Source organism: Bos taurus, chromosome 4 (genome assembly GCF_002263795.3).
Source record: "Bos taurus isolate L1 Dominette 01449 registration number 42190680 breed Hereford chromosome 4, ARS-UCD2.0, whole genome shotgun sequence".
NCBI lineage: Eukaryota > Metazoa > Chordata > Mammalia > Artiodactyla > Bovidae > Bos > Bos taurus.
The window spans coordinates 85313830-85339615 of record NC_037331.1 but is presented as its reverse complement, the minus strand read 5'-3'; the positions used below and the strand labels follow the sequence as shown (position 1 = coordinate 85339615).

The following is a 25786-nucleotide window of genomic DNA, read 5'->3' as shown; positions in this document are numbered from 1 at the left end:
AACTTTTTGGACATCAGTAGTATTTTATTGCTTCCTTGCTTTTACGTATGATGTATTTTAGGCTCATCTTGTACATTTGATAATTTAGTTGTTCTGTGAAATTCCTGTCCTGGTCTTTCTAATAGTTCAGCTCTCCGTGTCCTATTTAGTGACATTCTATTTAGTGGCTATGATGTAATTACAAAACAGAATGGCAGATATTTATAGTAAAAGTAAATTTCAACAGGTGGTAAATGGTCATTAGGAAAAATCATAATAATTATGTAAATAAAATCCTCAGTATTTTGTTATAAGTCCTGCAGAGCATGATGAATAACTTCTTGGTCACCAATTTGTAATTTTTTACCCACAGTTAATGTCCATCAGCGTGTTGGCTGTGTCTGCTTGGATGAGGGACTACCTAAATAATGTTCTGACTTTAACTGCAGAAACAAGGTAGGTTTTATAATTAATGATTGAATTCTTTCATCAGGGTTTCCTCAGACACTAATTTCTAAGAAACTTTGCCCTCAGCTGTTTAGATGGTAGTGCTCACCCCCGATCATTTGGAAAGTTTTTCCTGCCCATGGTAACACTTGGATTTTCTAGAATTTTCATTAAGGTATACTGCTGTTTGTAGAGGACACCTCTGGTTATGGTAATACCACCTGCCTGTCCTGGAAGTGTTTGAACCAAGCCATATTTGTTACAATGGACAGCACAGCTACTTTTCCTTAAGAAAATAATTGCCAACTTTTTCTTGCCTTCATATTCCTGAGCTAATGAAAACCAAACCCTGCATGTCATTTTCTTACCCAATTTCAAGGATTAATCCACTAACATCACAAATGGCAAACTACTTAATGTCTCTGAGCCTCATTTTCTTCATCTCTGAATAGGAATTATATACCTCTTTGAATTTTCCTAAGGATTTCTGTAAAGTCCTTAACAGGATGGAGCTTAGTAAGCACTTAGTAATGGTCTTTTTTCTGTTATCCTAGTTATTACTCTTACTGTTAAGGCTCTAGTTAATCATTTTTCATGGTTTTTGAGCAGAGAAGGCATCTCCCTCCCTTCTTTATAATATAGACCAATTTCCCTTTCCGTAGCAGTGTTTCATATTTTTGGAAAAGTGCACACTGCATGCGGAGTCCCAGATCAGAGAAGAGAGTCTTCTCAGCTGGGAAATACTGAAGTTTCATGTGGTTTCCTCATGAAAGTTAAGGCTTCGGCGCTAATATTAAATGGACTTTTTAAACTGTAGGTCCCTATCTTATAATATATTTTAAATGAGCTGAGATGGGAAGTTTTTTTCTTTTTTTTTGTACCACTTGTATAAAAAACTAAACCAAACAAGATAAAACATGAAACAAACAAGCAAGTTGGTGACAGCACAGTGCACAAGTCAGTTGTGTCTTGTGCTATGTCTTGGGTGCCTTTTTATTCTATTTATAATATAAAGACTTAATGAAAGTATCATAGAAGAATATCTGCTTATGTGTGCAGAAAGCGAGATGGGATATTGCTATTCGACCATCTTTTCTGTTCTTCTTTCAGGGTAGAGGAGGCTGTCATTTTGACTTACTTTCCTGTGGTTCATCCGGTCATGATTGCCGTTTGCTGTTTCCTAATCATCGTGGGGATGTTAGGATACTGTGGAACAGTGAAAAGAAATCTGTTACTACTTGCATGGGTATGGTGTTTATATCTCATCTTTATTGTGGTTAAAGAGACCAACCGGTATTGTATTATTGGTTCATCAGTGCAGGAGATTATATACGTAGGGAACTGTGAGAGCAGTTCCCTAATCTGTGGTCATTGTTCAACATCCTGTGAGAAGGGAAGTGTTCTTTCCATGAGAAATGATGTCAGTACAAGTGTTTGCTGTACTCAGAAGATGAGGTGTAGAAATATGTACACTATTTAATTATTTCACTCAGGCCACATGTTGACATTTTCATTTGAAAGTATGAGTTTTTTTTCTAGTGTCAGGGACCTTATTACCACTCCAATAAGCCTTTTGGGACTTGAACTGAGATGTCATCATGGAATTCTGTTTCTTTCTCTCCTTTCTTGTTGTAAACAAACCCACCACTTAAACCCATATGGAATTCAGGTGGGGACGTAACAGAGAGAAAGGCATCATAATCCTAGTGCTACCTTTACATATGGCAACCCACTCCAGTTTTCTTGCCTGGAGAATCCCCACGGACAGCGGAGCCAGTGGGCCACAGTTCATGGGGTCACAAAGAGTCGGACACGACTGAGTGACTAAGCACCAAGCACCTTTACCTAGGTTAGTGAAAAGAAGTAAGCCTCAGTTTCCATAATCTTAGTTTTTTTTTTTTTTTTTTAATTTGGTAAGAATTGGACTAAATTACTTCTTAAATTCCCTTCAGTACTCCATTTCTATGATTCCAAAATCTATGATTAGATTTTTAGCTTAGAAATGAGCAACCCCCCCTTTAATATGAAACATTTAAAATACAGTTTACACATAGATTTTTGAAGCTCATTGAGTGTATAAAATATGTTAATGGCACCAGGTAGTTGAGACTGCTAACATGTAATTGCGGACACTTCAGATTCCTACAAAAGCAATTTATTGAGTATATCCCTTTCTTTGCAGTAGTTCTCAATGGTATCTGTGCACTCATTTCTTATAGGGAACTTAAAAAAATTTTTTTAGTGGTGTGCTGATATGCTAGATACCTGAGCAGAAAAAAGCCCTGATTTGTAGCATTTGAAGATTTCTGTGGTGTAAATACTCCCAGCATGGTCAATTTCAGGTTACCAACACAGTGTTGCTGAATGCAGAGCTGGGGAGAGATGAGCACAAATTCTCATTCCGGAGCCAGCTTCTGCACACCAGGGCTCTCCTGGCTTCTGTCCCAAGCCCATTAAAACAGAATCTTAGCGTGAAGCTAAACTAAAGCTTTGCATTTCACAGGAACAACCTGTGTTAATGTATTACTTGGCTTCATGGATGATGACTCTTCAGGTCGCGTGACTGGAAAACAGAAAATGCTGCAGAAAATGAACTACCCTCAGAGAAGGGGTACATGCCCATATCCTCATTTCTGTCCACTTTGGTATACAATGATCTTGATTATATTTTATTTATAATATGTCATTGTTCTTTCAGGGGAAAGGAGGTGGAAGGGTTTGGAATCTTATGTTGCAATTTAAGAAATTTGGATAATAATTTAAACATAAAATAAAGGACTTATATAAAACATAGTTTAAAGGATGGATATAGTATTGAAACTTAAAATCTCAGAATCATTTTCTAAAACCACAGTCTTACAATGATGTCCCATGTATACAGTCATTAGGTCTGGCTACTATTAATATGATTCTTCCTTCTCCCAACTTGTATGATTCTGGATGGTTCCTGGACTGTGGGATGGGGAGGGGTAGGATAACGTATTTCATAGAATCTCAAAGACTTTTAGGAATATATTTTGAAAACCATCTATGCATTCCTTTAGGTAATTTGAATGAAAGTAAAACAATTTGACAAATAAGGTAATTTGGGCTCTCCTTGGGGCAGGATGAATCATAGAGACTTGTGCATAGGAGCTAGTTTGTAATGCTGAAAGAACCTTATGATGCAAAGGTGGCATGGAGGGCTGAGGTTCTAAGGGACAGTAATTTGTTCATTCATTCATTCTTCAAACACTTCAGAGAATATAGGCACTACTAACCTTTGCCATCAGACCAGGTTATACACAGTGGATAGACAGTTTCACTACTGTCTGAAGAGACCTCTAGTAAGATTTACTATGAGTACTGAGGCTAGAGAAGAGCTCCAAGCTCAATCCCAAGGGATCAGCCCACCCTTCAGGAGGATGACTGGAGTAGTTTGATGATGCTGTATCCCATCCCCTGTCCTTTTGCCTGGTTGTTGTTGTTAGTTGCTCAGTTGTGTCCAACTCTTTGCAACCCCATGGACTGCAACATGCCAGGCTTCCCTGTCCTTCACTATCTTCTGGAGAAGAAGATAGTGTCCATTGACATGACTCTATCATGTCCATGGAGTCGATGATGCTACCCAACCATCTCATCCTCTGTTGCCCCCATCTCCTCCTACCCTCAGTCTTTCCCAGTATCAGGATCTTTTCCAATGAGTCGGCTCTTTTCACAGGTTGCCAAAGTATTGGAGCTTCAGTTTCAGCATCAGTTCTTCCAATGAATATTCAGAGTTGATTTCCTTTAGAATTGACAGGTTTGATCTCCTTGCTGCCCACAGGGACTCTCAAGAGTCTTCTCGAACACCACAGTTCAAAAGTGGATGTACTCTTTTCCATAAAGCAGCTTTTGGTGCATCGCTGTTCCCCATGTCCATGGCTGCCATCCGCACATTGGTCGTTTCTTCCCCTTGACTATCTGTGGCGGTTTTTCCCCCATTCACATCAGGCTGCTTCTCTCCTTCTAGCAAGTTTCCTGTCTAGACCCAGCACAACCTATCCTTTGCTTGAAGAATGATCTGCAGTCTTAGGTCCCAGTTACCTGTTGCTCATAACTAACCTGCTTCTCAGACAGTTTTTTTCTTCCCCTCTGGCTTTCTTTCCATAGCCTCTTTCTCTAAACAGTTACCAAGTCCCTTAAGGTTCTAGTTCTACAACTTTCGGATCCTGTGTGCCTTCTTTTCTATTCTCATTTGGAATGCCCAGGATCAGGTTCTTCTGACTTCTTACTGAAACACTTCATAGCCCCCTAACTAAACTTCCTGCCTCTGTTGTCTCTTTCTAATTTACCCCAAGTCAGTGCTGCAAGGTTAATATAATGCTACAGTGATCACATTACTCCTGTTTTCCAAAACCCTGAAAGACTCTTGATGGGGTAATGAAGTGTTTAGAGACACCTTAATCTTGCATCAAACTCTTCTGCAATCAAACTTTCATCTGTCACTTCTAGCTTTCTTACTTCATTATTTTCTGGTCCAACTGGATTTTCTGACCCGTGAACGAACTTTTCTGGCTGTGTTCTTTCCTGCCCTTATTCTTGCTGTTCTCTTAGCTAGGGATTTCTTCTAATACTTCTGTTTCAGTACTAACAGCCTGTTACAGTTTGTCTGAAATAGTGCCTCCTGAAATTGTAATAATGATGAAGATGATGATGATAATCAAAAGTAATTGACTTTTCTCAGGTACTGACAAAACGTAAGGCTTACAGGCTGTATAGATTTACATAAAGAGTTTTATATTAATTAAACAGTTTTGTCCTCTCCACAATTCTAATGAGATGTACTGTGCTTAGTCACTCAGTCATGTCTGACTCTTTTCGACCCCATGGACTATAGCCCACCAGGCTCCTCTGTCCATGGGGATTCTCTAGGTAAGAATACTGGAGTGGGTTGCCATGCCCTCCTCCAGTGGGTCTTCTCAACCCAGGGATCGGACCCAGGTCTCGTGCATTGCAGATGGATTCTTTACCGTCTGAGCCTGAGATAGATGATTATTCCCATATTGTAGGTACGGGAATGAGGCACAGATTGGTTTAATTATTTGCCTAAGTTTGCATAGCTAATAAATGGAGCATATGGTATTCAGACCATCACAGTCTAGTTCTAACAACATATGTGTAGCACCTTCACGACACTGTTTTACTCTTTGTGTGTGTGTTAGTCACTCAGTCATGTCCGACTCTTTGCGACCCCATGAACTGTAGCCTGCCAAGCTCCTCTGTCCATGGGAATCTCCAGGCAAGAATACTGGAGTGGGTTGCCATTTCCTTCTCCAGGGATTTTGCTCTTTAATTGCTTCCTTTTCCTAAATACTTAAGTATCTTAGTTTAATATGGATTATGTATCTTACATTGTATAAAATGTTTTCTATAAATCTTTCACTTTAAACTCAACAATCATCTAAGATAGATAATTATAAACGAAGTTCAGAGAGGTTTATTAATATGTCCAAGGTCACTCAGCACTAACAGGTAAAGCTTTGATTCACACCTCCATGTTTCTGACTGCCAAGTCCATTCTCATTGGGCTTTTACCAGGGTCTCCAACAGACATGTTTCAACGTTTGAAGTTCAGTGCTTTTCTCTTATTATAAATTTCCTTTTTTATAACCAGCCCAGATTATCAGACTACAAACAGCTTGATAATATGAACCATTCATCTTGCCTATTGCTTTAATAATTTTTTTATGAACTCAAATAATAACCAGAAAATTAGAACAGTGTGAGTAGAAGTGGTCAGCACATCACATGAAGGATGGTGTCTGGAAGACAATGATGGATGAGATTTTCAGGCAGGAACCTGGCTGTTAGATAGGTTCAGACAATAGTGGCTTGTTAAAGTGGGGCAGCACTCATGCAGGTTATGATGGGTTATTAGGTCTTTGGCAAATATTTGCAAGGCAACTCTCATGGTTTCTTCTTTTGTGTCCTTTAGCTTTTTATCCTAATTAAAAAAAAACTTTGGAAGGTTCCTTAATTGTAGTTGTAAATTTTAAGAAAGCCCAATACGTTCAATCCAAATTGTGCACTTCCTTGTATTCAAAATCATGCTTCACTTTTAAGACCCATAAACTATCTTAGAGGAGGAAACATTTTTCTTTTTTTAAAGACAACTTGTATCTCTGAGAGCTGCCGTATCTCTTGAATGATTACTAAAAAAAGAGCTGACAACTGGGTGATGGTGCTACTTAAGCATAAGTCAAAGTCAAAATGCCATTATTCATCTGACTGGTCAAGAAAAAGCTTTACAACTCTCCTACCCTCTACCCGACTCCTACCCCCACCCCCCAAAGAAACAACTGCAGGCTAAGAGGCCATCTGTAGGAAAACATTTATTGAGAATCGTGATCAAGAATTTGACCCTTCTATTGAATTATAGGTACAAATTGTTAAAACACCCTAATTTAAGTTTCCTAAACATACAATTAAATTTGCATTTCAGCTAGACAACGAATAATATTTTCGTATAAGTATTTTCCTTGCAACATTTAGGATATACATCTACTAAAACATTTTCTTATCTGAAAGTCAAATTTAAATGAGCATCTTGTATTTTTATTTCCTGAAGTTAGCAACCCTACTGTAACCAGATTTTATCTTAAAAATGTGAAACTGTCACAGAACAGAAACTTCGATGTATTTGTAGGAAGAGATTATGAGTAATTAAATCCCAATTATATTGGGAAGACAAGCCAAAATGACTAAGAAGATAAACTTGAATGTGCCATGACTTTCAAAGTAATTTCAGTAGCAGAACTTCTTTTCTATTTTAGAGAGAAACCGAAGCTAAATGGAAATTGGTTTTAAGCTTTAGATGGGTACTTCCCAAGGCTTTTAGCTGTAGACTAAATGTAATTCATTTGTTATTGCAGTTCTACCTTGCTATTAACATAGGCATTAGGAAAGTGGTGCCAGCTCAAGGGAAATGTAAACAGGTTGAACAGATGTGTTTACAATATCGACAGCAGCTGAATGTCACCATCAGGAGATTGTCATTTGTCAGAGTGTGATGTTAATATGTACTCGACTGCCAGCAACCCACAACTTGTCAGGCCCTGGTCAGAAATTAAGTTGCATGCATCTCACATGTGTAAGATCAGTACCTTATATATAAATGGAAAGGTTTTATTTTTTTTTCACCCTTATTATCCCAGAGAATTTTCACATAGCTAGTGATTATGTGGAAGCACTTTTAAACTTTCTTAAAATATCCAGTGGTTGCACCAGATTTGAAATGATTCTCTTGATGGAAATCAAGTACATTTTTAATGGCCATGGAGAAATAAACCATCCTCAGTGTTCTGTTGTTTAAAATCATAATGCAAAACTGGAATATCTTTAAATTGGAGTTAATTTCCTACAGACTCAAAGTTCTTCTTTCAAGTAGTTACACATTTAATAGTGATAATGCTACTGATAACCTATTAAGTTAAAATTAAACTATTAAATTAAGTATCTTTATTATCTGCTAATAGTTTTGGTTGATAGCCTAGTACCTTTATTTCTAAGTCAAGGTCCATCATATCATTGATTACATGTTCAGCATCTGCCCAGAGTTTCGCTCTGTTTTCTCAGAAAATACTTATAGCAACTTTATATGGTTAGATGTATTTTATAACTGAGGGAAAGTAAGATGCCCAAAGACACACAGCTGCTAGTTGCTTTCATCAGCATTTAGATACAAATTACATTCAAAGTCTGTACATGTTTCACTCCACCACCCAATGACTGGAATATATTTAATTAATTGCTGGCATAACTTCTATAAGACTTAAATATGCTTCATCTATAATTCTAACGTATTCAGTAGTCATTCAACTTTTAAAGGTATATAATATTTTAATGTTCTTATTACAAAAGGAATTCTAAAAATCCAGCCTTAGTTCTCCCTTATCCTATCAAAGAATCAGACAGCTTCTCTTTTCCTTTCTTGCCTCTTTTCTGCCCCTGTCTTTCCTTTTCCCCTCTGTAAACATATATTGAGTACCCAGTCTGTGATAAACACGAGATACAGAGATGAAATGGGAGACTGCAAAAAATAAAAAAGCAAAATAGACCATTAAAGTTATAAATAAATTAGTGTGGGAACCCTGAATAAGGAGCAGCTGGAGGTTTCCAGGAGATTTTGCAGGAGAGTCTTTGTTTGAGCTGGATGTTGAAAGTGTGTAAGAGTTTTCTGGCGGAGGAGGGAAGTTACATGCAGACTGTGTGCAAAGATACAGAACCGTGTACATGTGTTCCCCATCCTGAACCCCCCTCCCACATCCCTCCCCATCCCATCCCTCAGGGTCAACTGATCCATGTCAATGTATGGCAAAACCCACTACAATACTGCAAAGTAATTAGCCTCCAATTAAAATAAATATATTAATTAAAAAAAGAAGAAAACAAACCACATTAAACAAGCATTTCTTATTAAAAAAAAAAAAGAACTGTGAAAGAACATGGCAAGTTTAGGCAAAACTTAGAAATTCTGGTGGCTATGGTGTCAGTGAAAAGTGGTTGAAGTAGTCTGAAGACCATGAAGATCTTTGTAGGAGAGTCTAATGTTTTCCCTTGGACTGTGGTCAGTGAGTGTGTCTAGCATTTGATGAAATGATAACATTTAGGAATGGAGGCTTTGGGAAGGATGGTTAGTGGTTATACACAAGTAGGAGAGCTGGGTTTGATCCCTGGGTCAGGAAGATCCCCTGGAGAAGGAAATGGCAACCCAATCCAGTGTTCATGCCTGGGAAATCCCATGGACAGAGGAGCCTGGCAGGCTGCAGTCCATGGGGTCACGAAAGAGCTGGACATGACTGATCGACTGAGCACAACCCCTAGTCCTTGGAAGCATGGATGGGGTCTGGACCAAGACTTTGGGGACTGGATGGAAGACAGCTGAATTCAGCATATCTTGCTGAGATAGTATTTTTGCACATGATAGTAATGTTTGTATGACTTGACATCAGGAAACAGGATATTATTCAGTATCTATGTGTTTCTAATCTAATAGACACATATCCCATTCAATATAGGCATTTTATTTTGACATGTTAACTAGAATTCTTTTAAAGTTGTAGTTTTAAAATTTAGTTGTTAAACTCACAAAAATTTCAGTCAGAGGAAACCAAAGATGATGCAGGCATTTCTGCATCCAGAGGCTCAGTTTGCACATCTTGGTTTCTTAAATGAAGCTGGCCGTATTGCCTCTAATTATACCCCAGGAAAGCACATAAGCAAATGTATTTGAAAGGAAATGTCATGATATTCCTGCCCTTAGTGGTGGGTCTTTGTGACAGGATCTGGAGTGTTCTTTGGACTTTTTGCTTACTTTAGGGTTTGAAGTATGAATGGCTCAAGGTTTTGTATTTCTGACTTTGGTATGATTTAGGTATACTCTGTCATAGTAAGCATTTTAAGCTTTGTTATATATTGTTTCTTAATATATACATTTGCGATAGCTTTGGCTAAATGTAAGGGATATAAATCTATACCCATCGATTTGGTGAATGTCCCCAGTCTGTGTGGAGTTCAGTGACAGATATTTCTCTGGCAGCACATGCTCTTAAAAGGGTGATTTCAGCAAATGCTCCCTTGAGGCTAATTCAGCAATTGTGTAGAGTTTCTGCTTTCACGTTTGCTATTGACTTCCTTTGGCCTGGGTGGAGCAGTAACTATTCATTTGAAATCATATCATCTAGAAGACTTAGGCAATAGAGCTAAATCAATAGTCAAGCAAATGACACAAAAGATGAGAGAATTAAGAATTGTTGAAGCTATAATGAGGAAAATAACTTTTAGAAAGACTTTCTGGAAAAATGAAGTTTAATATTTACTTGTATGCAATATCTGAAAAATGTGAATTTTTCTTTTCTTTCTTTCTTTCTTTTTTTTTCTTTTTGGCCATGCTGTGTGGCATGCAGGGGCTTAGTTGCCAGTAGGTGATGGTGGTTTAGTCACTTAGTTTCATCCGACTCTTTTGTGACTCCATGGCTCCTCTGTCCATGGGATTTCCAAGGCTAAAATACTGGAGTGGGTTGTCATTTCCTTCTTTAGGGAATCTTCCCAACCCAGGGATCAAACCTGCATCTCCTGTATTGACAGGCAAATTCTTTACTGCTGAGCTACCAGGGAAGTTTCCTGACCATGTATGGAATCTGTGCTCCCTGCAGTGGAAGCTTGGAGTCTTAACCACTGGGAACCACCAGGGAAGAGCCCATTTCCTTCTTTATTCAGATACAGGGTGATTACAGGCTCTGATGATGTGCTCAAATTAAGATGAATCTTCTCAGCTCACATTACAGAAACACTAATTTTAAGTATATAAGCACTGTAGTTGTATCACTTAGTATTCCTCTTAAGCAATATATTTGAATTATTCAGAAATAAGCGATTATCCCTGAATTTTCTGTAGATTACCATATTATTTCAGTTTTTGATGCTGTTGTTCAGTCGCTAAGTCGTGTCTGACTCTTTGCAAGCCCATGGACTGCAGCACACCAGGCTTTCCTGTAAAACTTTATAATTTGGAAGCTATGCATTTTCTCAGTATGGTCACAGCTGTGAAGACATTTCAGAAACATCTTTTAGAATACTGGAATTTTATTAGATTATATATCCAATGTCAAAATTGTTTCTAATTAAGTAAAAATATGAATCTGTTCAGTGACTCTTCTAGGAAACAACCATTTAAAATATAAATTTTCCAGTTTCTGTGCAGAGTTTACACAGCTGAGTTGAAGACACGGACTGATAACTTTTAAGGAGACCCTGAGAAGTTTTTGTTTTGTAATTAAAATACTTTAATTCTAAAAGCTCTTTTTTGTGTTGTTTAAGTACTTAAAAACAACAACAACCACTATGAGGAAGGATAGATAGCTTCTTCTATGGGAAGTATTTAATAGCGACAAGAGGAAGCGTTTGAACTGAGATCTGAGGGGGAAGGCAGAATTCCGGTGAATCATGGGCAGAGGTGGGCAAAGGTTGATGGAAAGACCTTTGCTGGGGAAGCAAGGGACTTTGAGGAGTTGAAAGGCTAGTGGAGAGAGTAATTGTGATAAGATTCAGAAGTTCATGGAGTGCTTGGCAAAGAGCATGTGTAGGTCATTGGAGAGATGTGTGCCAGGCATGCAGGGCTAAGACTTGACTGTGTGACTTAAGCCAAATCATGGGGATGTCTTGAATATCCTGTGCATATACTCTGCAGTGTGAAGTTTGGGGAGCTGAAGAGTGATGTGATCTGCTCTATCTTTTGCCACATAACCCTGAAGCAGTATCCCTTCTTACTTTCTTCTGGGCTCTTATCTCATTTACCCGGCGGGGGATCGCTACCCAATCCTGCCGCTCTGGGCTAAGCAGACTTGGCATTTAGAGAAACTTTTTTAATGATAGAAGAGAGAATGGAAGATGTATTTTTCTTCTATCAATGTGCCTTTACTAATGAAGGAATAAAGGTTTTCAGGTGGGGCAGTCTAGCTAAGGTTTTAGAAATTTTTCACAGATGTACATCAGAAATAAAAATTTTATTATTCTGGATGTTTTGAGTTCAGGTTTAATAGCAAAGTTATAGTCATATCAAGCTAAAGTAGGCACCAGGAAACTGGGTGTGCAGCAAGGGTGCTCTCAGGGAGACCAGCCAGACAAGGGCTCTTGTGGAATGGTCAGAACAGTAGTTCTTTGGAATGCTGCCACAGTTTCCCAGACTCAGGGGAAAAAACGTTCCATAAACAGTTGACTAGTAGCAGAGGATTGTTACAGAACTGCTTAACTTGTTTGAGAACAAAATTTTTAAGCACGTTAGAAGCACTTATCTAATGATAATGGATAGGGACCTTTCAAATTATTATTAGTCTGTCTATAAAAGCAGGTCTTCAAGGATCTCAAGTTTTTAACATTCTTATAACTAAAATATTTGTTGTAACAAACATGCATTAAAAAAATTCATCTGTAATTTGTGCTATTAAATTGTGTCTTTCACCAATTAGATTCTATTACTGGTGTTTGGGCACTTTGGTGAAAATTTTGTAATTATATCGTTATTCACATATGATTTTCTTTCCCTGAACTTTAAGCGTGACTGTGGACAGACAGGCTTGTGTTCTTACATTTTATTATTTTAAAAAGGAAAATACATATTTTTGGTTCAGGAACAAAGTACTTTTACTCGAGTAGATTTATCAAAAAAAACCCCCAAAAACAATAAACTTCTTCACTTGTAATAAATATTTGTATTCATGAATTTATAAAATTTAAAGAATACATTCCCCTTTAATATTCTTAAAAAAATTTTTTGGCCTTGCCATGCAGTCTGCGAAAACCCCAGTTCCCTGAGCAGGGACTGACCCTGTCACCTCTTCAGTGGAAGCGTGGAGCCCTAACCACTGAGCCACCAGGGAATTCTGTTAAAACTCTTTTAACAAGTTGGCTTGAGATTTTCCGAAAAATGTGCAAAGATAAGTTAAAATGTGTATCTTGTTTGAAAATAAAGGTAAAGCCAAAGAATGTGATTTAGAATATAATTTTGCAAATATAGATCAATTTAAAAGTTATTATGGATAGTAAAGTATGTATTCTCTTTTTATCTAATAAGTCTCTTAGAATTTCCAATCTCTTATCCTACTCTAACTGATGTTGTTTTAAAGATGCCTGTTGTAATGACTCCTGGCCCTCTGGTGTTTGCAGGGGATCTGACCATGTTTGGGTCTGAGTGAGAGGCGTGACTGGGATTGAATCAAGCCTAGCGTCCTTTGGTTGCTTGGGATACTTCCTCTGTACTTTCCCTCCAGGCTCTGGTGATGGAGACCCCTGTCTCGCATTGTGAGGAACAGCCCAGTAATGCATAGAGACAGCTTCTTCTAAGACCAGTAACACCCTGTAAATCATTTGCAATGGGGCCAAGCTTGTAGACTTTAGCTGACCTGGCTTACAAAGCAGCAGAAACTATATATGTGGTGACCCGTCTAGCGAGACCAGTTGCTTTATTGTCTCACCCTTAATGGTTTACCTGTCACGATATACATCACTGACCCTGAGAACCCATAGCCCTTGGCCGAGTCCCTCTGATCCTGGCATAACGCATTTCTCTGTCTCGCGGTTTGAACTGCGTGTGAAGCAAACACCTACTAATCTGAACTTCACTAGCATCTCTGATAGAGAAACTAGCTCATCAATTACCAGTGTCAATAAGATGGAAAGGAGGGTAAATTAAGATACATTATTACAAAAAGTTTTCTATATTTTTACTCAAGTGTAAACATGCGCAAAGGACCACAGCTTACCAATCACTTTCTTACTTTAGCTCACTTTTCTGCATGGGCTCAAGAATGACAAGACTTTATTTCTTCAAAAACTGGTGTATGGTTCTAGCTTTTTCTCAACTAGATTGAACTCATCTCACTTATGATTCTTTAAAGAAAGGAAATTTAATGTTGCCTTTTTTGGGGAAATTTTTGTAAAGACACATGAAGCGTGGTGAATAATTGGCCTTCAGAAAGTACCAAGCCTATGTCTGCTATGACATCGTTTTGAGACTTGGCTAAAACAAAGGCTTTGTGTAGGGATGTGTTCTAAGCACAAGTGCTCTTGGACTGTTAGTTTCATCCGGGTGGATTCTTAACAGAATGTCGGCTGTTCCATTATCTTGTACAAATATTTGGCAGTGGAATTCTCTTATTTACTAACTATAAGTAATATAATATTTTTAAACCTCCAATCACTGGGAAAGGAAAAATAAACAACTGACACAGAGATACTTAACACTGAAAGCTTGCAGAGTTTAGCATTTGACAGGGTAGAGACTGGAGTTTATCATTTATCATTTAGTGAATTCAGGCTTTCATCAAACTTTTTGTTTATTAAAACTGTTGGTTACGTAGTATGTAAGTAGGAGTCCAAAGGCACCATGTTTTTAAAATATTCAAATGTCTGGTCAAGTATGTTATATTTTAAAATAGTTTTTATTTGCAGAGAGGTGAGTCTCAGGTTGTATTCATTTTCCAAGATAAGCAAATCTGACTTTGGTGGTTTTAAATTGTGTTGAATGTTACTTAAGAAAAAAACCTGAGTCTTTACTTATAAATTAAGAGGCTAGCAGATTAAAGTAACTTCTACAATGTTTATAATTTTTACTTTTTGCTTAGTGAAATATATCCTCACTGAGGAGTTCTGTGATATGTAGTTGATTATCTGCTTGCCGGCACAGAAAAACTTATGAGAAAGACATACAGTTTTGCTTTAATGTAAAAATTCTTTTCCAGGAAAACAGTTTGGAGAATAACTATTTTGTCTATTTATGGTAGGGCTTCCCAGGTGGCACTAGTGGTAAAGAATCCGCCTGCCAGTGCCAGAGACGCAAGAGACACAGTTTCACTTCCTGGGTGGGGTAGATCCTCTGGAGTAGGAAATGGTATTCTTACTGAGTAGGCTCCAGTATTCTTGACTGGGAAATTCTGTGGACACAAGAGCCTGGTGAGCTACAGTCTATGGGGTTGCAAAGAGTCAGACATGACTGAGTGCACACACACACACACACATGCACACACTATTTATGGTACGTTGGATATAGGATTCTTTGTTTCCTTTAGATAGTTTATATCTCAGAGTCCTCTGTCCATAAAACTGGATAGGATGAGGCCAAGTTTTATATTAATAGAGCATATTTCTTATAAAAAGGCTCTTCGTAATGAATGTATCTTTTCCTATATTTCTCAACTGCTTATAAAGTTTAATATCCTCAATAAATATTACCACTCAATAAATTGATTGGCTTTGTTAAGGCAGATTGCTTTCTTGTTTTCATTAGATTGATAGAAGTTAGAAATGAGAAAATTAAATGAGTCTGTTTTCTCCAAAGTAAAAAGTATTTGAAATATTTTATATAAAAGCTTAAGTAATGCTTATTTCACTTATTAGTGTTTTTATGAAAGTTCAATGAAAGAACTGTTAAGCAGTCATTGGCCATATGGCATTGTATTTCATTATAAAAATTGCAAAATATGAATAAGAACAAAAATTAATTTTACTATTAATTTAAAAAAAGCTGATCTGACTGACTTAATGTAAGTTCAAAACATGAAAAGAGGAGGTGGAATTTTTGATGTAACTTGTCCAGGAACTTGACATAGCAGTTAAGGCAGCATTTGTGCCTTTAACTAGGCATTATTCAGTTCAGTTCAGTTCAGTCGCTCAGTCGTGTCTGACTCTTTGCGACCCCATGAATTGCAGCACGCCAGGCCTCCCTGTCCATCACCAACTCCAGGAGTTTACTCAAACTCATGTCCATCGAGTCAGTGACGCCATCCAGCCATCTCATCCTCTGTCATCCCCTTCTCCTCATGCCCCTAGTCCCTCCCAGCATCAGGTTCTTTTCCAATGAGTCAACTCTTTACATGAGGTGGCCTAAGTACTGGAGTTTCAGCTTTAGCATCATTCCTTCCAAAGAACACCCAGGACTGATCTCCTTTAGAGTGGACTGGTTGAATCCCCTTGCAGTCCAAGGGACTCTCAAGAGTCTTCTCCAACACCACAGTTCAAAAGTATCCATTCTACAGTGCTGAGCTTTCTTCACAGTCGAACTGTCACATCCATACATGACCACTGGAAAAACCATAACCTTGACTAGACGGACCTTTGTTGGCAAAGTAATGTCTCTGCTTTTGAATATGCTATCTAGGTTGGTCATAACTTTCCTTCCAAGGAGTAAGCATCTTTTAATTTCATGGCTTCAATCACCATCTGCAGCGATTTTGGAGCCCCCCAAAATAAAGTCTGACACTGTTTCCACTCTGTTAGGTGGAGGGAAAAAGGAATATTTTTGCTATCCTTAAAATTTTGATATTATTGGTAGTCTTTTTTTCCCCTACTGGATAAGTTCAAAGATGAGAATATGGTGTTTTAGTTCAAAGACAAGAAAGCATTTGTAAACACCCATGGGAGCATGTACTTGTATGTATGTGTGTTCAGTAGTTGGGATCTATAGGTGATGGGTTGTAAGGTATTGTTAACATCACCATCAACATGCCTGATATAACATGTACTATTTGCCAACCACTATTGTACGTGCTTTACATGTATCAGCTCATTAAATTCTCTCAACTGTACTATAAGGTTCCCATTGTTGTTATTTCCTTTTTGTACATGGGGATACAGAAACACAGAAAAGTTAAGTGATATGCCCAACTATTAAGTGGTCAAGTCAGTATCTGAATTCAGGATGCTTGGCTGCAGTAACTGTGCTGTGAGCATTCTGTTGTCTCTCAGTGAATCTAGTTCCATTCTCTCTTTCAAAGGTACAGCTAATTATATTTTTGCAATACTTATTGAAGAATAACATATAATGTACATACATCCTTGGCATAATAAGCACACATACATTTGTATATATGCATATATGTGTAAGAATACTTGATTTTTACCTACTTCTGTATACTTTTAACTTTATATATTTATAGTACTTGATTATATGTACAAACATAAATGTTTCTTGAGCAAATAAACTAAATCCAAGCCTCTCTCTCATGGAACAAAATTGCCCCTAACATAGAGTTCTAAGCTTCAAAATTTTGTGACTAAAGTGAATATAGAAATATATTCACTTTATTTAAAATATATAGAATAGAAAAAATAGAAATAGAAAAAAATATAGAATAGAAAATAATCCAGCTCACACTGATTTAAATAGACTGTATGTGTGGTTTTAATAAGCAGTATCACAGGAGAGATTCAAATTTCCAAATAGGGTCTGGTGAAAGAGACGTCTAGGAGTTTGTAAATCACATTTGTGTGCATATATGCTAAGTCATTTCAGTAGTGTCCGACTCTTTGTGACACTGTGGACCATAGCCTGTCAGGCCCCTCTGTCCATGGAATTTCATAGGCAAGAACACTGGAGTGGGTTGCCGTGCCCTCCTTCAGGGGATCTTCCCAACGCAGGGATGGAACCTGCATCTCTTATGTCTCCTGCATTGGCAGATGGGCTCTTTACCACTAGTACCACCTGGGAAGCCCAAATTACATTTAAATATACACCTTTTGTATTTTGTATAGCATCCCTATTTTCAGTTAGTGAAGGTACATTTAGCATAAGGTGTTTCATCACCTGAGCATAAGTTTCTGTCAATCACCCCCTTTACTCCCAATAAGCATGAAGTATAATTGAGCTACTTAAAATTTTCAGCCTTTTTGAATAACCTTTTCTGTACAAAACATATTAAATCCTCCAGCTACCAGCCTTTTTATCTTGATCTCCAGGTTGTCAGGGGCAGGGCTATTGTTTAATTTTATTTTTACTTTTATCAGAGTGCTTCATACACAAAATGTAAATTTAATTCTAAAATGCTTCTTATGAAAAATAGTAGTCCTCCACCTTTATCATTTTACACTCCAAAGAAAGAAGCAACGACTTTCAGTTTTTGTTTTAGCAGATTCCCTTGAAATTTTCATCCATGTCTTTACATCACATTTTAATGTAACTCTTTTCATTCTTCTAGTTTTAAGGGTCTATCCATTGTCATCTATGGAATAGGAGGAACTGGTATCCTTTCCTGCCCTCAGCAAACCCCTTCCCCCACCATGGATACTTCCTGTCTCCCCTCAACACAGATATATCATTTTGGTTAGAACAGTGTTTACATGATCATGACTATGTAAATGTTATTCACAGTTGGGCAAGGTAAATTATTGGGTTTACCTTTTCTTTCTGGAATAATACTTTGGATTTTGGGGGGGGATTAATAACTCTCCTTGTTTTTCATGTATTAATATTTCTAACTCTAAACTTCTTCTGGTGTATGTTTTCTCCTTGTATATTCAAATATTTGGGGTAGTCTATCGATGATTATTTTTAAAGAAATCTCAGTGTGTCTTAGACCCAGTCTAGACTGTTGGAGCTATTGCCGTCATGGGATATCCCTTGACCACCATTCTGAATTTCCTTTGCCTCGCTTTTGTTTTAGATCCCTTGTTTCCTGGAATCCAGGTCATTGTCCCGCTCTGTTTAGTCTCTCATTTTAGGGAGCATACCTTCCAGTAGTTTCCTGAAAAAACATACATAGGAAATACAGTTTTTAAAAAACTGCCTGCCTAAAAAATGGCTTTATATACCCTTACATGTTCTTTAAAAAAAAAAAAAATTTTTTTTTTTGTTGGAGTACAGTTGATTTACAATGTTGTGTTAGTTTCAGATGCACAACAAAGTGTGATTCAGTTATACGTATACATATATTCATTCTTTTTTAGATTCTTTTCTCATGTTGGTTATCACAGAATATTGAGTAGAGTTCCCTGTGTAGTAGGTCCTTGTTGGTTATCTGTTGTATATAGTAGTATGTGTGTATTAATCCCAAGCTCCTGATTTATCCTTCCTCCCCACGTTTTCCCTTTGGTAACTGTAAGTTTGTTTTCGATACCTGTAAGTCTGTTTTTGTTTAGTAAATAAGTTCATTTATGTCATTTTTAAAAAAAATTAGACTCCACATATGAGTGATAAGATATATGTCTTTCTCTGTCCGACTTACTTCACTTAGTACAATAATCTCCATGTCCGTCCATGTTGCTACCCTTATATGTTAATTCTGATGGCTGTAGAATTAAAGGTTGGAAATAATTTTTCCCTCTGAATTTTGAAGACATTCTTCTGCTGCCTCGGGCTTCCAATATTTTACTGAGAAGTCCAGTGCTATTTTGGTTTTGAACCTTTGTGGGAAAAGTATTTAAATATGAACTATTCTGTTTCTAGTATTCTCCTTTATCCTCGGCTATACCTAGTGTCCCCAGTTTTGAGACTCTGTTTTACTGTTTCCACAGAATAACACCCCATCTTTTAACTTCTGTACTGGTAGGGGTGGGTAGTCACTCAGCTACATAGTAGAGAAGGGGACCAGAGGGCTCTAATTTCTTCCTAAACAAGTTTTCAACACATCATCCTCTTTTTAGCTCTACCTTCATCCACTTCCACAAGTGGATGCCCATACCAGGGCTGCCAGCACATGAGCATCTGCGGGGCTCTGTATATGAATCAGGTTATTCCCAGCTTTCTCCACTGACGATTAAGCGTTCAGCTTTGGGGGACTGCTGAGAAACTTGCTAGTCATCTATTTGCTTTGTACCTTCCAAAATATGCTTGCTATTGTCTTCTTTTCCTTTATCTCTGGGTTTAAGTCTTTTAAAAATATCCCTTTACTGTTGTTGAAGTGAAGTTTCAAGAGGGAAAAGGGATAAAGGCGTGTATTTAACCTACTTTCTTTAGGGGGAAATTCTGGGGAGTGGGGGAAGTGTCAGGGGACCAGCTTATTTTTATAAATCAATATTTGTTTAAGAAAAGACCTCCTTGAGATTTTACTCTCTTGTCTGTACACATGTAATAAGATGAAATAATCTTTAATAAGGGAAATGAATCCCCTTTATTTCTCTTGGAGGATGTGTTTATTTACAAGTCATGAAGGGTTAAATAGGAAGGCAGGATTCCATGTCTTTACCTTCCTCCTCAAATACTTCCAGGGGACAAAGGGACTAGTAAACTGTGCCATTCTTGCCCTTCTGTGGCCAACCTTTGTTTAAAATAACAGAAGAATTGATTTCAGTATTTTGAAAAAAGAAGTCGAGTTCCCCACCCTCCACACCCTTCCTTCTTTAGTTTCCTAATAAAGATGTTTTGAAAAATACCAGCTATATTCTCAGTGGACAGGGATTTTTGCTAAAGATTTCACCAAATAACTTGGGGGATTAGCTGTTCTCTAGTGGAAGTGGCTGGTTGTCTTTAGGATGAAACAAGCAGTTTTACTTGCTGTCATCCTCCAATCATAGTTACATCTATTAAAGAAATATTCATGGAGTATGTGTTCTGTGCCAAGCAGTGTGTTAAGTATTTAAAATATAATGGTACTTCTTGTACTCCTGGAGTTTATTTTCTAATAGATACCAGGATATGGTTAATAATAGCTACCCTTTAGGTAATGATTCCTATGGGGCAGTTCTTTACCTGGCCAAATCCTTAGTGAAGCACTGCAAGGTAATTTTAATATTCTCATTTTCCAGATGAGGAAATTGAGGCTTAGTGGTTTGCCCAAGGTCAACCAACTGGTATGTAAAGGAGCCAGAATCTGAAGCCAGTCTATTTTATCTCGAAGCTCACGTTCTTACATTTGTAGAGTTGAAAAAAGTCAACAAAGCAATTTCATCTACAGTGTTTTACCTAATCTTCTATTATCTAACTCAGTTGAGGACGCTTATTTTTTAACTGAAAGGTAGTTAGTCTCAGCTTTAGAGATTTAGTGAAAAAAATCATTAATTAATTGCATAATTTTGAAGGTGTATCTTATTATTAGCTTGCTTTACTTGATGCAGTTTTTTCATGAATATGTGTTTAGGGATAAAACTTATTCATAGAACACAAATTTAGCTTGCAGTAGAACTTAGCTCTTTTAAGAAAGTCATATCAAATCATTTTTAAAGCAAATAAAATAGTTTGTTAATGCAAATAATTGTATTCTAAGTCCCTTGTATAAATACACTTCTTCAGACTTTATTTATTTAAAATATCCAGTTGATAGAAGCTCAGGAAAGATGAGGAGAGTCTGCATATGGTTCCTTTTTCTTTAACTATGTAAATTGTCTTAAATGTTTAAAGGTGTACTGAACTATCATAGGATAATCCTCCAAAAAGACAAGTAGTAAAACAGAGAGGCAATATTTAGAATAGAAATGTGTAAGCAGAAGTCAAGGGGAGTCAAATGTTAACAAGAAACTCAGAGCTTAAATTAGCCAGAGAAATTCAAGGAAATCTGAAATTGTTTTTTTTTTTTCCTCAGTTAGTAAGCTGATCATTATTCCCACTGACATTTATTAAATACCTGCTGTGTGACAGGTGCTCCTTAGGCACTGAGGATAAAATAATGTTTATGAACAAGATCCCTGCCAGCCAGAACCCATGGTCTGGCGGGTTAGTGAGCACAGTGACTTGTGGGTGAGGCAGCCAACTGGTTTAAAAGCTGAAGCCGCTGAGAGCTGATGTACAGGAGCTCTGCTACAGAAGGGGGAGGAGAAACATAAAATGATAAAGAACAAGAGATGACATACTGGAAAACAATGATGAGAAAGAAACTGCAGCACACTGCAGGGAATTAACGGCAAATCCAGGAGGAAAGGACAAGTCCATATGGGATTGTATTTCAAAAACTACTTCAGAATAGCATTTGTATAATGCTTTACAAACTCAAAAATTTAAAATTTCCCAACCGCTTTCCCATGTGTCAAATCAGATCATGACAGTGAAGAAGACTTTCTTTTTATCTTCATCAGACAGATGAGCAGACTGAACTCAGGGCAGTTGAATGATTTTCCAGAGATCAGAGTGTTTCAGAGCTGAGTTTGAACTGCTATTGGCTGACTCCAAATTCAGAGCTTTTCCCACCCTTCTAGGACAGCATTTGTGGAGGAAGAGGGCAAGAGTTACTCTGCAAATGCGATTGTGCGCTTAGTCGCTTAGTTGTGTCCAGCTCTTTGTGACACCATGGACTGTAGTTCTCCAGGTTCCTCTGTCCATGGGAATTTTCCAGGCAAAAATAATGGAGTGGATTGCCATGCCCTTCCCCAGGGGATCCTCTAGACCCAGGGATTGAACCCAGGTCTCCCACATCACAGGCAGATTCTTTACTGTCTGAGCCACCAAGGAAACAAATGTGATTGGTACAGATCATCTCAGCACAGCATGTGTGTGGGGGAGAGTAAGAGCTGGAGAGACACAGGTTGACATCATTAGGAGAGATCCACTAATGTTCCAATAACGTTGAGGACAACAGACGGTTTTGTAGTGAAATGTGATACGTATGTACACTTCCTACCATAACAAAGCTCAGCAGGAGCTGTTGCTGAATTCTTTGCTGGTTTTGTTCTGTGTAAACTATGGATTAACACCAGGTTTTATAAATGCTGCTCTTAGATCCAGCCCTTAAACTAAAAGTGACTGAGTGATTCTCTGTGCAATGATCAATATGAGGATGGTTTTATCTCATCCTAACCCTAACCGGAAGTCAGTTTTGGACAAAACTTAGGTTGGAGATCTGAGAAAGCAAAAGTATATCATAGTGTAATTTTTTTTTTTTTTTCTGGAGTCTCACTTTCTCCTAGGGTCTTATTAAAGATAAGAACATTTACCTAGAAAATAGTTATTGAACATTTGTTGTTGTTGTTTTGTAATATAAAGTGAAGATATGATATTGTTCATGTCTAGACACTCCAGTACTCTTGCCTGGAAAATCCCACGGATGGAGGAGCCTGGTGGGCTGCAGTCCATGGGGTCGCTAAGAGTTGGACACGACTGAGTGACTTCACTTTCACTTTTCACTTTCACGCATTGGAGAAGGAAATGGCAACCCACTCCAGTGTTCTTGCCTGGAGAATCCCAGGGACAGGGGAGCCTGGTAGGCTGCTGTCTATAGGGTCGCATAGAGTCGGACATGACTGAAGTGACTTAGCAGCAGCAGCAGCAGCAGCAGCAGACATTTCTTAAGTATTAAGGTAAATTTGGAGAAAAACTGACTTGGAGTACTGTGTTCACGAATTTTCTTCTAATTAAGGCTAAAATCTTCAAAGTAAGGCAGTACTTGGAAATGAGATTTGAGTAGATTGAAACTGACCAGAAATACTACATAGGCTGAAAATAAAAGGACTTATAAAATGGAATCTCTTTAAGAAAATATTACTTTATCTTTTGTATAGCAATGGTCCCCAACCTTTTTGGCACCAGAGAAGACAAATTTTCCATGACTGGCCTGGCTTCTCTGGTTGCAGAGCACAAACTCTAGGCGCACGAGCTTCTGTGGTTGCCGTACATGGGCTGAGCAGTTGTGGCTTGCTGGCTGTAGGGTATGTGGGCTTCGGTAGTTGCAGCACACAGGCTCAGTAGTTGTGGCTTGCAGGCTTTGGAGCTTGAACTCAGTAGTTGGGGCACATGGGCTTAGGTGCTCCGCGGCATGTGGAATCATCCCAGACCAGGGATTGAACCCATGTCCCCTGCAGTGGCAGGCGGATCCTTATCCACTGCACCACTAGAAAGTCCAGTGGAGTTGTTTTAATTCTGCTGGAATTAGTGAACTTTCAGAAAGCCCATTCTTTCTCACCCTTTTACTATTTACTCTGTAAAGTGACCTGCTTGACTGGAGAAGTGGCAAGGAACAGCACACAGAACACGTGCAGTGGTCTAGGTCTCTAAAATTTATTATGCATGTTCTTGAGCAAGTCATATTGTATACTTTCTCATTAATTTCTTCATTTGTAAAATAAGGTAGTGTTATCTGTTGAGAGAATTAATTATAAAAGCATTTGATAAATGGAGTACTATCCAAATGACCCATTTAGGTAAGTATTGAATGTTGTCTGCCGATGCCTCAAAATTTGCTGAAATTTTCCCCATCTGCTCCCTAGGGAGGGAGCTTCTTGAATATGTGTCTCTGGTTTCTTGTTCTTTGGGTGAACGACACTGAATAATACTTAGCTTGTCTCTGATGACTGTATTTAACTTTGATTCTATCCTAACAGCATTCATTTTCTGTTCTCCTACAGTATTTTGGAAGTTTACTTGTCATTTTCTGTGTAGAACTGGCTTGTGGTGTTTGGACATATGAACAAGAAATAATGGTGAGTTCAAAATGGAATATAACCACACTCTGAAACAGTATTCGTTCAGCCTTTTAAATCAGATACTCTGGATTTGTTAGGTACATGGTTATTAATTTGAATGTTTATGCTTTCTGTCACAATGCATACTCCCAATACTTCTAAAATGTAATGTTTTCTCTCCTGTCTCTACATCACAGTTAGTTCCAAAGTGTAATTTGTAATATTTCATTTCCTCTACTCCAATACATGTCTTTAATTCCACAGATTGCTTAGATATGGATATAATAAACCAAAATAATATATGTTCTTGAACAATTTTATGAAGTTCTGAGTGAATAATAGGAAATGTTCACATGTGCAACAGGTCTTAAGAAATCTTGAAAAGCTACTTGAAAACCTTGTAAAATGCTGACTTCAGCTGTAGGCTGATGTCTAGGAAACACGCCCTTCTGTTTACAGCAAGCTGAAGTGTCTTCTTCCAAATTAAGAAGTGTGCGTTAAGAATGAATGAGAATGAGAGTTTCTTAACCTTAAGGTTTTACCAGCCATGTTTGGTTTACCACTCACACCTTTGCTCCACTGGGCATTATCACTTCTTTAATGTTTGCTCACTCCATTGGTAAAAATTGGTGCATTGATTATCAGTGAGGTTGAGCACCTTTGTATGTCTGTGAAGGCTGCCTACTCTGAGCCTCATAGAAGAATTCTATTTCAGGAAGATGATGCTTTTTTCAACATGTAGTCTTTGGGTTGTGTATAGCAGGAGTCCATCAGAGTGATTCTTTAAAATGCACAGTATAAGTCTGTAGGCCAGACCTGCTAAATTGGAATAGAGGGAAAGGCGGGGACTGGGTATTTGTATTTGTGGCAAGTTCTCCAGATGAGTCTTCAACATTTAAAAACTTAAGAGTGCTCTTTTTTGTTTGTTTGTTTGATTTTTTACTATGTATTTATTTGTCTGCATGGCATATGAGATCTTAGTTCCTTGACCAGGGATCAAACCCTTGCCCACTGCAGTGGAAGCGTGGAGTCTTAACCTCCAGATCACCAGGGAAGCCCCTAAGAGCTCTTGAGAAGAGAAAATTCTTTTACGTTTCTGAGAGGCATTTTGGGAGCTGTGTAAGAAAATTGAAGACATTTCTGGTACTGATGCAGTTTTTAAAGGTTCTATGTTGAATCTGCAACTGTACTGTGACTCTGTTTTAATACTAAGTGATAATTACAGCCTAGTGGCTACTCTACATAATTCAGCTTACACGTAGGCTGCCCTTTGGCACTGCCACACCTCTGAACCCCTCTGAAAATACTCACGCTTTCAATATGTGACAACTCTTAGGAAGAAGAGGGAATTTATCGTTATTTTCTTCTCTGTTAAAAATTGAAAAGTCAGGGCAGGTTCTAGCTAGTTTAATATAAAGTTAAACACTATCTTCAAAACAAAATGTCCCATTAAAATAGAAAGGCTCTTGCTGTCTTTGAAAATCATATTTTCACACTATCCCTAGAAACTTGGTTTGTTAAGGAAGTGAAGTGGTAATTGGGTCCAGGGACTCAGTTTTGGTGTCATTAATTGTTTCTGATTTCAAAAAACACATGGATCTCCTTAACATTTAAGAATAGATAGTAAATTATATAATTCTCATAAATTATACAGTAATTATACAGTATATTGGTGCTGGGAAAGATTGAAGGCAGGAGGAGAAGGGGAGGACAGAGGATGAGATGGTTGGATGGCATCACCAAC

General features: G+C 37.9%; 1 protein-coding gene across 3 annotated transcripts in view; it reads left to right on the top strand.

Moving 5' to 3' along the window:
• Nucleotides 1–25786, top strand: part of TSPAN12 (tetraspanin 12) — a 66406-nt gene that overhangs the window by 15536 nt on the left and 25084 nt on the right. For all 3 annotated transcript variants that reach the window (XM_005205654.4, XM_005205655.5, NM_001046512.2), the window contains 3 exon segments: nucleotides 353–435; nucleotides 1537–1672; nucleotides 23986–24060. In XM_005205654.4, the coding sequence (XP_005205711.2) occupies nucleotides 353–435; nucleotides 1537–1672; nucleotides 23986–24060 (294 nt within the window).